Consider the following 13,632-nt stretch of genomic DNA (forward strand, 5'->3'; position numbering starts at 1 on the left):
GAGACCTAACAGTGGGAACTCAGACAGAGAAGGAGTTTAGGCCATTGGTCCACTCTGATGGACAATTACTCCAAACTGCAGAAGGCTTGAGACTTCCAGGCTGAGATCTTGCTTGCTTTTGTCACCCCTGTCCTGCCCGGGGACAAACAGGAAGGCCCTGGCCAGATGTTAGTTCCTCAACCATGACATGAGTCAATACATTTCCGTTTGTTGTAAGTTAGCCTGCCTGTGGTATTCTGTTCCAGTGGCTGGAAACAGACCTTTTCTTTGGTCCCTTTTCTGTGGGTGTTGAAACTTGGTCTTCTCTGTTGGAGTCTGCTCTCAGGTAGCTGTCCTTTTCCTATTTTAGAGTAAAGAGCAAGCTGACAGAAAGCTCTTTATCTAAGGGAGAAGGAGACTTTAAAATTTTTTATTTTATGCATATGAGTGTTACCTGCATATATGTATGTGAATCTCACATGTGCCCAGTGTCCATAAAACCAGAAAGGGGGGAGGAGTCACTGGAGAGATAGCTCACTGGTTAAGAGCAAAGTTGCTCTTCCAAAGGACCCAGGTTCAATTCCTAGCACCACAACTGTCTGTAACTCTAACTCCAGGGGCTTTAACACACTAGCACAGACATACATGCAGGCAAAACACCAATGCACATTTTTTTTAAAAAAGCCAGAAGAGAGTGTTGACTCCCCTGGTATTGGGCTTCTCGATGATCTTGGCCATCATGTGGATGCTGGGAACCAACTCCAGGGTCCTCTGCAAGAGCAGTATGTGTGCAGAACACAGACGCATCACTCCAGCCCCAGAGACGACTTTAGATTGATTAGCGTCATTATTTGGGGCGGGAACCAGGCATGCGAGGTGGCTTTGCTTCTTGGATGCAATTAAGTGTCTCCTGAGAAGCTTCCAGTCTTCCTTCTGGAGCATGTAAGACCAAGTACTAGTGTCTTGGAGTTGGAACGTCTACTGCTTTTGTGTGCTTTCTCTCGGGTCTCCTGGCCCACCTCCCATAGTACCCTACCTGTCATGTAATTGTTAGTCTTCACACAAACCCAAAGTGACAGAGACCATGCAGAGTGTGTGGTACACAGAAGATAGTCAAATGTTTACTGATTAAATGAATGGTGTCACAGTTTATTACTTAGGACCTACTTCAGGGTGCCAGTCTACCACAGTGGGGAAATCACGGGCAGGAGCTTGAGGAAGCTGGTCACACTACAGGTCTGCTTTGGAATCTGAGATATGCACCTCAGTCCCCTGCCCCCAGGGATCTGAAATCAAACAAAAACACTCCGGAATATCTAATAGCATCCCTCATATCTCAATGTTTAATCAACGTTCCATTCCCAGAGGAATCAGGAGTAAGGTAAAATACATCATCCACCTCTGCCTACTGTACTCTTGTAACGATGCTTTAGACATTAGGAAACAGACTTTGTAAATATAACGGGGGTCATAGAATGCCTGAAGGAGCTCTTCCTTTCCAGGGTACAACACTGGTCTAACCACCGTCATTTTAAAATGGAAAAATTACTCAGTGTGTGTGTGTGTGTGTGTGTGTGTGTGTGTGTGTGTGTGTGTGTAGGACTCATTTTATTTTAAATGAGGATTTCGTCCAATCAACACAAGTTTCTTCACCCAGGTGAATTTTTGGAGATGAATCCTCTGAGACACTTGCAGCAGTTGGATCTGGCGGGACACCGCGTGAGCAGTGACGGATGGCTTTCCTTCATGGATGCGTTTGAGAATCTCAAGCAGTTAGTGTTTTTTGACTTTAGCACTGAAGAGTTCTTACCAGACCCAGCTCTGGTGAGGAAGCTGAGTCAAGTGTTAACTACCTTAACTCTGCTGCAAGAGGCAAGGCTCACAGGCTGGGAGCTTGACAACTACGATGTAGGCATTATTCAAGGCACCTTCAAACTAGTGATTGATGCACCCAAGCCACCAAATACTCCCTGACTTTCAGTGAATTGTTAAAAAAAACCATGCAGAAGTGGGGCCGTGGAGCTGGCTCAGAGGTTAAGAGCACTGGCTGCTCTTTCAAGGGACCTGGGTTTGATTCGCAGCACCCACAAGGTGGGTCACAACCATCCCTAACTCCAGTTCCAGGGGATCCAACATCTTCTGATCTCTATGGGTACCATGCAGGCAAAACACTCATGTACATTAAATAAAATTTTAAAATACTTTTTAAAAATCTTGAAGAAGGAAGTCAACGAAGAAAAAGAACGGGAAGGGGCTTGAGAAACGCGTTTGGTCTCGTCTCCGCACACAGGACAGTCTCCCTGACCTTCAGCTGTGTGTTTGTGCTACTTGGCCCCAAGAATACTGGGTCACAAAACCTTGAGATACCCTGTTCATCTGTCCTTAGTGCAGTACCTGGCCTATATAGACTCAACAAGTACTTGATAAATACATGACAACTAAATTACCAAGAAATCAAATTGTCTAGAGAACAAGCTTCATATATGCTATTTAATTTAGCTTATTTAAATTAAAACACTTTGGAATGTATAGAGTACGTTCTCACATGAAAAGTATTCTCAGATTTGAAAGAGGCATCCTTAAATAAAACCAAACAAAACCATTGATTTGTATGTGTGTGATGTATATGCCATGGTGGACCTGCAGGGGTCAAAGGACAACTCGTGGGAGTTTGTTTAACTCAAGTCACTGGGCTTTGTGGTATTAAGTGTCCTTGTCTGCTGAGCTCCCGGCCAGCCCCCCATCTGTAGTCAAGCAAAAATTGGCGATTTAAAAGCTGCTTAAATAGAGGCTTGAAACTCAGGATGTCTCCCAGGAGTTCATGTGATCACTGTGATTCCAACTTTGACCTCAGAAACCAAGGATGAAAGGAAAACTGTATCTTATTCTTTTGTACTTCACCATAGTATGAGGGATACCCTGCTCTAATCTTTTTGTCTATCACCTTTCAAAAATAACCACCTTTCACATAAAGTCTAACAACAACAAAAATCTCTCTTGTCTAAAGATGGAAAAATCCAAAGAATCTGGGAGAGTTGGGGGCAAAACGCCTAGAATGAAGTTAGCCTGCAGTTTGTCTTCTGGTCAAACTTCATGGCTCAAGGGCGCTGCTGTAGGTCTGTATGTCATGGTCACGTTAAAAAAAAAAAAAAATCTGAGTATGTTGTGGTTGTGTTAAAAGAATTCTGGTTATAGAACTACTTAGCAATTGGAAATATATTGTACAGATTTAATTATAAATTTTTAGATAATAATTTGCAAATCAACTCATTCTTTTCCCTCCCTAACTGTACAAATGAGAGAGTTCGGAGAAGACAAAAGACTTCCGTGCCCATGATTACCAAACTTTGATATACAAGTACACCAGGATTGGAATAAAATTCTTTTGCCTAGTCCAGTCACGAAGTCTATTAAAAGTATCTTGACTAAAATGTCCAGTTCTACAAAAAAAATATGTATTTGAAATGTTGTGCTCATAAAATGAAAAAAATCAAAACTTGTCTATTAAAATGAACCCCAAATAAAATTTTGCGATTGTGTTTATGTAATGTACGCTCTGTCACTTTACTACCATATACGGTGTTTAAGCTCACGCAGAGGCTGCCATGGAAGTGGGGTCACCCCTACTCCGAGTTCACACCCAAATGTGTTTGTCTCAAGGCATCTTCCAAGGTCCCCTTTCTGGGGATGGGCTGTCCCCCTAACATGAACAGGGAGATGACAGAACAACCAACAGCCCTAGAGTTAAGCGGTGTCCTGCAGAGTAGCTAGAAGAGGGGCCATATCCAAGAGAGGTTGCCATTGTTTCCCTAAGATAGAAAAGGGCTGCTGAGGCAGACTGAAGCTGCGTGCTCAGGCGGGGGAGCTCACCTGTGTACAGAGAGCTCAGTCGGAACCAGCTGGCCACCCTACCTTCCCCAGCTGGTCTCTAGAACAGCGTGAGCCTCCGAATAGATGACTTGAGCTCCGTTGCTACTTGTTGATTTACTTGGAAGGCCCCTCACAAGACACTCTGCTCTGCCCAGGGCACTACAGGAACCAGCCGGCTGCCCTCAAGGGGCTTTCCCGGAGGTTTCTGTTGGATGATTCGTCGGTGTCATCCTTCATCTCGCTGTTTTTCCTTTCCGTTGGCTCACTACGTACACAGTAAACTTTCTCATCCAAAACCAAAAGCACAGTTGACTAAATGGAACCTAGAAAACTGGGATTTGTAAACCTCATTCCATTTACCAAAGGTTTGGTGTTTGTAACCAAAATAAAACACTGGGAACAATGGACGACATTTATAAACAGGCATCACCTATTCTCAGTGTTTGGCTGTGGTATATACAAATATGCTACAATTGTAAATGAAAACAAACAAAAAAGCCCTCTTTATTCAAAACCTGTTACTTAAAATTTTAGGATATACTTCTATGGTGGCTCAAAACCTAAATCCCAGCATGTGGGACACTGAGGCAGGAGGATTATGAGTTTGAAGCCAGCCTGGTCTATGCAGCAAAACCTTGTTTCAAAAGCCCAATAATAATAATTAAGTTGTGCTATGTAGTAGAATATGCCTCACAATTTCCAATAGAAATTTTAACTTTTTATTTAACAAATGACTCGGGGGACCTCCAAAACTGTAGCAATTAAGCTTAAAAAAGCTATAAAAGAGACTTTACTTTTCAAATGGACACTTAAGTTTTCATTTCCTTTGATGGGCACCATACATGAAGCATGTTTATAAATTCTACCGAAGGAATTATGAATTCTTAGGAAGCTGCAGATCCACCCACCACATGGCTTTACTGTTGGAGGCCAGAATAGCACACCATAGGAGGCTACAAAGCAGCTGACATTCACACTTCTTGAAGGAGACCTGCCTAACTAACACTCATGACATCTCAAAGACCTCACTGGCACAAGAACATTTTACAAAAATATAGTTTATAGGTTTTATGAAATATGAACAGGCCTGGAGTGATCTGACACGTAAGTGGTTGAACAGTCAATGCAAGTTGGATTACTAAATACACTGGAAGGCAAAGAGTCGATCTTCTCCATGACAATAAGTTAGAGTCCGTCAAGGTCTTGGCTGTCCCATCCTGTTTACTCCATACCTACTTGGTATGTGTGGGAATGTGGGCCTCAATCCCTGGCCTGCTCCAACTCCTGGAAATGCAAGTCCTTGGCTGAACACACTGCTGTATGGTGTGTGTCCACGATTAAGACCCAAACCATATGGCCTTGTCTGTGTGTTCAGGAGAATAACTGGGCTCACGTTTTTCCCAGGCGTATTAAATGCAAACTCCGGAGGTGGGCTGCTGGGCTTGGCTGGTGTTGATGTGACAGGTGTCCTCTCATCAGTGTTCTTTAACAGAGGCATTGGGATTACGTGATGGTCTGAGAAGTTTAGGACATTGGGCGCAACAGGCCCAGATGATAAGGCAGGTCTAATCCAGTCATCCTTGAAGATCTGAACAGTCAGAGTGGAGACCAGTGTGCACAGCCTGTTGGTCACATGAGCAAGGACCATTTGCTCATTTGCATCTCGTCGAATTCTTACATGTACTGACCCAGCCTACAACAGGAAAACCACAAAAGACGGTTTAGAATTATTATTATTAATTTTTTTTTTTGAGACAGAGTTTCTCAGTGTAGCCCTGGCTATCCTGGAACTTGCTCTGTAGACCAGGCTGGCCTCCAATTTGCAGAGATCTGTCTGCTTCTGCCTCCCAAGTACTTGGTATTAAAGGTATGTGCCACCCCTACCCGATTAAAAGTCTTCTTAGAATTATAATACTAAGAATTCTGTTTTATTTATAATTTGATTGGTACTTAGTACTTTCTTTAAGATAAGAAAAAGTTCGGCATCTTGCTATTTACTACAGGTACTTACCAATGTAAAATGTTAACGAAATGATTTGTGAGTAGAGATGCAGCTCAGTTGACAGGATGCATGCAAGCCCCTGGGTTTGATCCCCTGCACTACATAAACCAAGCACAGTCGTGCATGTCTGAGACACCAGCGCTGGGGACAGCGGAGCATGCAAGTGCAGAAAAGCTGGGATTTCATTACAGTTGTTGAAGATTTGAGAACACAACTGTGTCTGACCCAGAGCTCATAACTAAATGAAATTTCAAAAAGCAGAAAAAGAGGTGGGCTGTGGTGGTGCAAGTGTGAGGCAGAGGCAGGAGGATCTCAGTGAACGTGAGACCAGCCTTGGCTCAACTGAGAGACCCCACCATCTCAAAATGTAATTTAGCAAGCGATAAGAAAGATACCTGACATCAACTTAGGCCTCTATGCACCTACACACACACACACACACACACACACACACACACACACAATGTACACATACACATGAAAGTGCACTGCCAGCGACTGTTAGTTGGCATAGCCATTCTGCAAGGCAATTTATTAAGCTGCATTAACAGCCATAAACCTTTGATTATTCTGTATTTCACAAAGCTTACTTAGGAAAACTAATTGTTCATTTGTTTTTTTGAGACAAGTCTTGCTATGTAGCCTTGGTTTAGCCTGGAACTTGGCTACGATGACCAGGCTGGCTTGGAACTCACAGAATTTCACATGCCTTTGCCTTCTGAGTGTTGAGATTAAAGGTGTGCACCACCTACTTAAAAATGAATCTTAAAGAATAATCATGGGTATTTGTGAGAAGTATTTCACAGAGCTGTTCATTACAGCCTATGTAAATGGGTAAATTGGAAAACAACCTAAGATGAGCATTGCAGACTGTCAAGGGAGTATGAGAGAGTGTGTTTTATTTATATAAACTCTAAAATCGTTAAAATATATACTGGGGAGCCCAGGGGTGTGTCTTTGTGGCAGAGTACTTGTCTATCATATACAGTGCCCTGAGTGTGATCCCAAGCACCACAACACATACAAACACACATATACATACACACAAACATGTATACATACATACACGTATATACAAACATACACACATACATACACATACCAACATACATACATACACATACAAATGACAGCAGCAGTTTTTGAAATGCCCAAATGTTTCCACAAACACTGAGACACTATGACAGCAGAACTGAGACCTATGAACAGGTGTTAAAAATCTAAGTGCTATGGCACCTATGAAATTGCAAGCAATAAGCTATAAGACCTGTAAGGTATCAGAACTGTGCAAGAGGAAGCACAAGGAAGAACTGGAGACACCGACTGCCCTAAAAACCCCAAAGCAGTTAGGTGATAGCTACTGAACAGAAATCTTAGACAGGCAATCTGAGAAAGGCAGCCGAAACCAGAAGGGCTCTGGTCCACTTCCTGGTGGGAGAGCACACTGGGTCTGCAATGAGATCTGCAGTTCTGCAATAGCCAGAGCCCTGTAAGCTTGCAAAACTAACCAACCAATCACAGCTCCTTTCTAAGACAAAGGCCCACATTCAGAACTGGGAAGAGAATCCAAACAGCACAGCAGAGACAAAGGGTGGGGGAGGGTAGGTCTACAGGACTAGGGTCAGGAGAAAGACAACACCTCTTCTTTAGAACCTTATGTGCTCCTGTGCACTGCTCTAAGTATGTATGTACTTAGTTCATATGTGTACCACCACTCATTGGTTCACAGTTCAGAAAGGCATAAAAACAAGTAACAGACCAGGCTTTTCACCCCAGCATTCAGGAGCAGAAGTGGGTGGATCTCTGTGAATTTGAGGTCAGCCTGGTCTCTACAGAGTTCCAGGACAACCATGGCTACGTAGAGTGACCTGTCTTAAAACAAAACAAAACAAAACAAAACAAAAACAACAACCACCAAACAACCAAAAAGCCATGTAAGCCAGGGTGCTGAGGTGATGGTGTACACCTGGAGTCTCCATATTCAGCCTTGTAGTGCAAGGCTGGCCTGCTCCACGGGTGTTCAAGAACAGCCTAGTCTGCGGAATGACATGCCGTCATGAAAGAAAAACAAACAGAAACATGTAGTAGGAGAGTGCTTAAAGACAGGGAAAACTATGAGACAAGAGGTCCTAGATTCAATTTCAACAACAACAACAACACATGCAGTAGTTTTGAGGTTAAATTAAAAAAAAAAAAAAAAGAAAAGAAAAGAAAAGAAAGAAAAAAGACGCTTCACTCTCAATTAAACCGAGGCCATCAATATTTAGATGCCAGGTTGGAGAAATGGCTCAGAGGTTAAGAGCACTGACTGCTTTCCCAGAAGTCCTGAGTTCAATTGTCAGCAACCACACGGTAGCTCACAACCATCTGTAGTGGGATCTGATAACCTCTTCGGGTGTGTCTGAAGAGAGCAACGGTGTATTTACATACATAAAATAAATAAATCTTTAAAAAAAATTAGATGCCATTAAACATAAAGGAAAGTCAAAGCATCCATGAAAAAAATTTAAAGATTTATTTAATTTTGTGTGCATGAGTGTTTTGCTTGCATATGTGTGTGCACTACGTGTGTGCTGGTGCCTGAGGAGGCCAGCAGAGAGGTGAGCCACCACGTGGATGCTGGGCATGGAGCCTAGGTCTTCTGGAAGGGCAGCCAGTGCTCTTGACCACTGAACCTTCTCTCTAGCCCCAACATTAAAAAAACCCTTTTTAGCTTTATCTTACTATTGTGTATATGCGTGCTTTGCTGGCATGCGTGTCTGTTGCCTGTTGAGGCTCTCCTGGGACTGGACTTAATACACAGTTGTGAGCTACCAAGTAGGTGCCAGGTCCTCTGCAAGAGCAAGTGTTCTTAAACACTGAACCAACTCTCTAGTCCCCCACCATGAGAAATTTAACAAAACACTATTCAAGTTTTAAAAACCATGTTTAAGTCACACTAAACTAACTTGTAGAAGACATACCAATGAGCCAAACCCAAGGGTCCAGAAGTGCTCATTTCGGACTTCCAGTACTCCATCCAAGGTAGACACCTAGCCAAACACAGAACAGTTTAACAGTTACCTACATCACACAGAGCAGTGTAGTAGTCCAGTTACATTACAAGCTTGCTGTCAGCCTAGAAACAACACGGCTAGCCGGGCGGTGGTGGCGCACGCCTTTAATCCCAGCACTTGGGAGGCAGAGGCAGGCGGATTTCTGAGTTCGAGGCCAGCCTGGTCTACAGAGTAAAAAAAGAAAAAAAGAAAAAAGAAACGATATGGCTAAGCCCTGACCAAGGACAGGCACTAGCTATCAGAAGTCTCTGATGACTCCTGTTTGTTTAGTCCTGACCCAGAATGGCCCGTCCTGGGTCAGGGGCAGATTGTTCAGTGCTTTACATTTTATGGTTTTGTTTTTGAACAAAGTAGACATATTTATGACAATCATTTGTGGTACCAGGTTTCTTTTTAAAGGCGTGCATGGGAGTGTGTGCACAAACTGGTTGTTTCTTTCCCTGGATGCTGCTATAACAAGCCTCTGTTTGAATGTAAGGCCATTGAGTAAATTCCAGGGCCATGAGGACAGAGACAACAGAGACGTGCTCAGGGCCAGGTTTCAGCTTGAGACACACAGGCAGCTGCGTTGGAAAAAGTGGCCTTTCAAATACTGATAACCAAGAACAGTGTCAACATCCAAACCAATGATCTTCCTTCTTCTTCTAACAAAAGAAAATAACCTGTAAACTGAGAATCTGGGTGGATCAACATGTAGACCTGGACTTTTGTCTTTACTCAAAGAGTGAGAAAGATCACTTATTCAACTTATACAATGTCTTCCAACCATAATCTTCTATATTTACTTCAGGTCAATTTGTCTTCTAAATTGAGCAGTTTCTTAGATTTTTCTTTTTTTTATATGCATATGAGTTACACCACTGCTGCCTTCAGACACATCAGAAGAAAACATTGGATCCCATTACAGATGGTTGTGAGCCACCATGTGGTTGCTGGGAATTGAACTCAGGACCTCCAGAAGAACAATCAGTGTTCTTAACCTCTGAGCCATCTCTCTAGCCCCTTCATTTTTTCTATGTTTGGCCTTACGTTATAGCTTTTATTGTTAGTATAACACACACAAACTCTGCTAGAATAAAATTCTATAGTTGAATATATTATACATACCCACCTTTTTGTTTCCCTAACATAATTTTGAAAGATAAATGTATTTACTATTTCAACTTACCTCTCTAATCAGTTTGTCCAACTGACCAATAACATGAGGTGGTGTTGTCTAAAAAAAATAAAATAAAATATGATTGGCCTAGGGAGAAATTAACTTTGCAATAATGGTTCTGATGCTCCCCTAACACCCACAAATGGATTTCACACCAGCCTTTGACATGTCCTATTATGAGTTAGGGAAGAGAGGCCTCACTGGCCTAACGACATCACTGACTGGCCCACATATATGTTGTTTGTTTTGTTTTTGCTCCTGCTCTGGCCTTTAGAATGAATGGTAGAAGGTGAGACCCAGCTTGAATGAAGGTCAAAGACTGGTGATCTCTGGCCTTGTAACTCTCTTTTACTATTTTGTGCTAATAAGTGCTGGTTTCTGACTATTCTGTGGCATAATGCTGCTGGTTTCTGGTAATAAACTCCTGCTGGCAGCAGCAGGGGATGAAGGAAGAAAAAAAAGGCTTAATTGCCAGGGCCCCTTTCTTTCTGGCTCAAGGACCTCTCTCTGGGCAGGAGAGAGGCTTGGAACTGGTTTACTATTCATAAACCAGAGAGAAAAGAAAAAAAAAATAATTTACGCAGACATACTCATAGACAGAAAGACAGACAGACAGACACACACACACACACTTTGGCCAGACCCAACTACATGTTTCATTAATACCACAAATGTTCATGGATACTTACATATATATATATATATACACATATATATACACATGTATATATATATACATAACACATACATATACACACATATAAAATTTTATTTATTTATTTATTTATTTATTTATTTATTTATCGGTGCACGGGGCTGAGCCCCAAATGCCACACACATACATTTGGATGGATGAGGCAGAGCCCCCAAGCTACCACCTTATTTCTCTCTGGCCTTTTTATACTTTCTTACACAAAAGCTCTTTAGACAATTACCTCATAGATAAAATGTTATATATAAGAGGAGCTACAGAAGGCTGCTGATAGTAAATTCAAAGCAGTGCTTCATTCTATAAGCTCATTATAAGTTCACAGCAACAGTTTCACATGGCCTTACTTTGGGCACACCTGTGGCTTCAGCCTTGGACCTGACCTAGAATGAATGCTTTTCCTTGATTATAAATTTATTTATTTGTGTGCTTTTAGCCTTTCCTAGATGGCTTCTGTCATGAGCAAAAACAGATTAAGGAGAAAACTGGCTGAGAGTGGGAGGGGCTCCCAGGGAGGAATACACCACACAGACAAAGCTGCTTTCTCTAGAATCCAATGAGACTAAGGAACCAACCACCACGGGGCTGAGTGACGGACAGCTCAGTGGTTATGCATGTGCTTAATGCTGTGGTGAGACACACCTTCAGGAGGAATTCTGTGACTTAGAGGCCAGTCTGATCTACACAGTGAATTCCAAGACAGTGAAGGCAATGATGAAAGCACGTCTCAAAAAAAAAAAAAAACAAAAAACAAAAAACAAGCGTGCTTACTATTTCTGTAGAGGACCACAGTTAGGTTCCCAGCATCCACACAGAAACTCACAATTGCCTATAATTCCAGTTTCAGGATATCTGAATTCTCTCCTGATACCTGAGAACTCTCCCTGCACAAGGCACACACACAGATACTCAAGTACACACACACACACACACACACACACACACACACACACACACACACACACACTAAAATAGCAGGCTGGGCATGGGGGCTAACACCTTTAATGCTAGCACTGGAGAGAGGGGGAAGAGGCAGGTGGGCCTCTGTGAGTTCCAGGCCAGCCTGGACTACAAAGTGAAACACTGTCTCAAAAAGAAAAACTATAAGTAGATGAATAAAGAAAGTGAAATACAAAAATAAATAAAATGAAGAAAAAAGAACCAACCAACAAACTAACAAAAAGTATGTAAGAAATAGAAAAGTAACATTCATTTAGAGTATAGTATGACATGAGGATTATGTCGTCTTTATCACTAACAATAGGACGCAGGGGCACCTAGTTCTGGGAAACCTGTTTATATTATTTTAATACCCAAATTGTCACTATGATGATCCAATGACAGGAAAAAAGAAAACAATCGTAAATAGACTATGCATAAAACCCAGATTATATTTACCCAAAGAAATATTGAAAAAATATTTAAATAGCATTATTTCCACTTAAAATATGACTAGAACAATTACAAATTTATAATTGCATGTAACAGGAACATAGAAGAGTCTGAGCCTAAATTATCACATGGCAATGAAATTCCAACCCATTTCTCCTAAATGAGTTCAGGGGTTATTGTCCGGCTTCATTGCTAAGGGCTCTGCTGCAAGGCACACCGAGCTGGGAGGAGAACAGGGCTCACATTAGACAAGTGTACCCAGTGAAAACAGGAGCCTCACCTGGAGAAGCACTTTCCCGCTGTACACACTCATGGGGTACATGGTGCCAAATGTCATCAGGGCAATGGCGATCGCTGATGCAGTGTCTACAGCAAAGTAATTACTGCAAGGAAACCACAATCTTAAATTCACAATCTTAAATGTCACCTGACAATTTAATAATCTGCCAAAAATTAATTATCAAGAACAATTCTTAGAAAATAACCACAACAGCTACTACTGTCAAGAGAGCACCTCTGGGGCGGGGCGGGGGCAACCGAACTCCAAAGGGTCGGCTTTTAGAACTCTTAGTGAAATAACTGTGATATCAGTATAAGGAGAGATAAGACAGATGATCTTTCCTTTACTTCTCCTTTAAGTGTACCTGACACCAGAAAGAATTTAGACTTAAGTCAGAGACTTCAACTGATAACCTGACAGGTGACAAAGGACTTTCATCTGTGTTTTTAGGCATTTTGCACTCAATAATTCTTGCATTAAAAACTTCAGAACTAGCCCGGTGGTGGCAGTGCACACTTTTAAAGCCAGCAGTCAGCAGTCAGCAGGCAGATCTCTAAGTTCAGGGTCAGGCTGGTCTACAGAGCGAGTTCTAGGACAGCCAGGGCTGCACAGAGAAACCCTGTCTCAAAAAAACAAAACCAACAAATAAAAAATTTCAAAGTTTCCCAGGAATATGTGATGGTGACATCACAGCTGAAGAGCTGTGTCACATCAACTCTGAAATGAAGCTCTCCTAACGAGACAGGCCACAGTGCTAACTGCTACAAGCTGAATTGGAACACTTTTACTTCCCGCTATGCTTGGAATAGAAACAGGGATAAGACACAGCATCTGCCACACAAGGAGCAGAGTGCACACAAGGACACCACAGTGAGGCACTCTGCACACTGGGCATGGCACATACCAGTACCCCAGCATTTGGGAGGTGAAAGTGGGGAAGATCCAGGGTTAAAGGTTTATCTTGGCTAAGTGGCAAGTCTCAGGTCACCCTGGGCTACCTGAGACCTCCTTGTGAAAACCTAATAAATAAAGTAATAGCAATGACCAAGTACAAGTCTCTAGAGGGCATTGTTGACAAAGAGAATGCGAAATGAGGCTACCAAGGTGGGGGTAATTCAGAAAAGCTAGAACTGGAGAGATGGCTCAGCAGCTGAAAGCACCTGCAGCTTTTCCAGCAGACTCGGG

At 42.3% G+C, this 13,632-nt stretch overlaps 2 protein-coding genes across 7 annotated transcripts in view; one reads left to right on the forward strand and one right to left on the reverse strand.

Moving 5' to 3' along the window:
- Positions 1-3,057, forward strand: part of Nlrc4 (NLR family CARD domain containing 4) — a 35,909-nt gene extending 32,852 nt beyond the window's left edge. For all 5 annotated transcript variants that reach the window (XM_076942230.1, XM_076942227.1, XM_076942228.1 and 2 more), the window contains one exon: positions 1,637-3,057. In XM_076942230.1, the coding sequence (XP_076798345.1) occupies positions 1,637-1,953 (317 nt within the window). In that variant the 3' untranslated portion in view covers positions 1,954-3,057. The remainder of the gene's footprint in view (positions 1-1,636) is intronic.
- A 137-nt stretch (positions 3,058-3,194) lies between these two features.
- Slc30a6 (solute carrier family 30 member 6) overlaps positions 3,195-13,632 on the reverse strand; it is a 31,741-nt gene continuing 21,303 nt past the window's right edge. The window contains exons 11-14 of one of the 2 annotated variants that reach the window (XM_034514237.2): positions 12,448-12,550; positions 10,076-10,123; positions 8,815-8,883; positions 3,195-5,542 (exon numbers count right to left, since the gene is read on the reverse strand). In XM_034514237.2, the coding sequence (XP_034370128.1) occupies positions 5,045-5,542; positions 8,815-8,883; positions 10,076-10,123; positions 12,448-12,550 (718 nt within the window). In that variant the 3' untranslated portion in view covers positions 3,195-5,044. The remainder of the gene's footprint in view (positions 5,543-8,814; positions 8,884-10,075; positions 10,124-12,447; positions 12,551-13,632) is intronic. The other variant, XM_076942233.1, reaches the window with a different exon arrangement.

This window comes from Arvicanthis niloticus, chromosome 11 (assembly GCF_011762505.2).
Source record: "Arvicanthis niloticus isolate mArvNil1 chromosome 11, mArvNil1.pat.X, whole genome shotgun sequence".
NCBI classification, from domain to species: Eukaryota; Metazoa; Chordata; class Mammalia; order Rodentia; family Muridae; genus Arvicanthis; species Arvicanthis niloticus.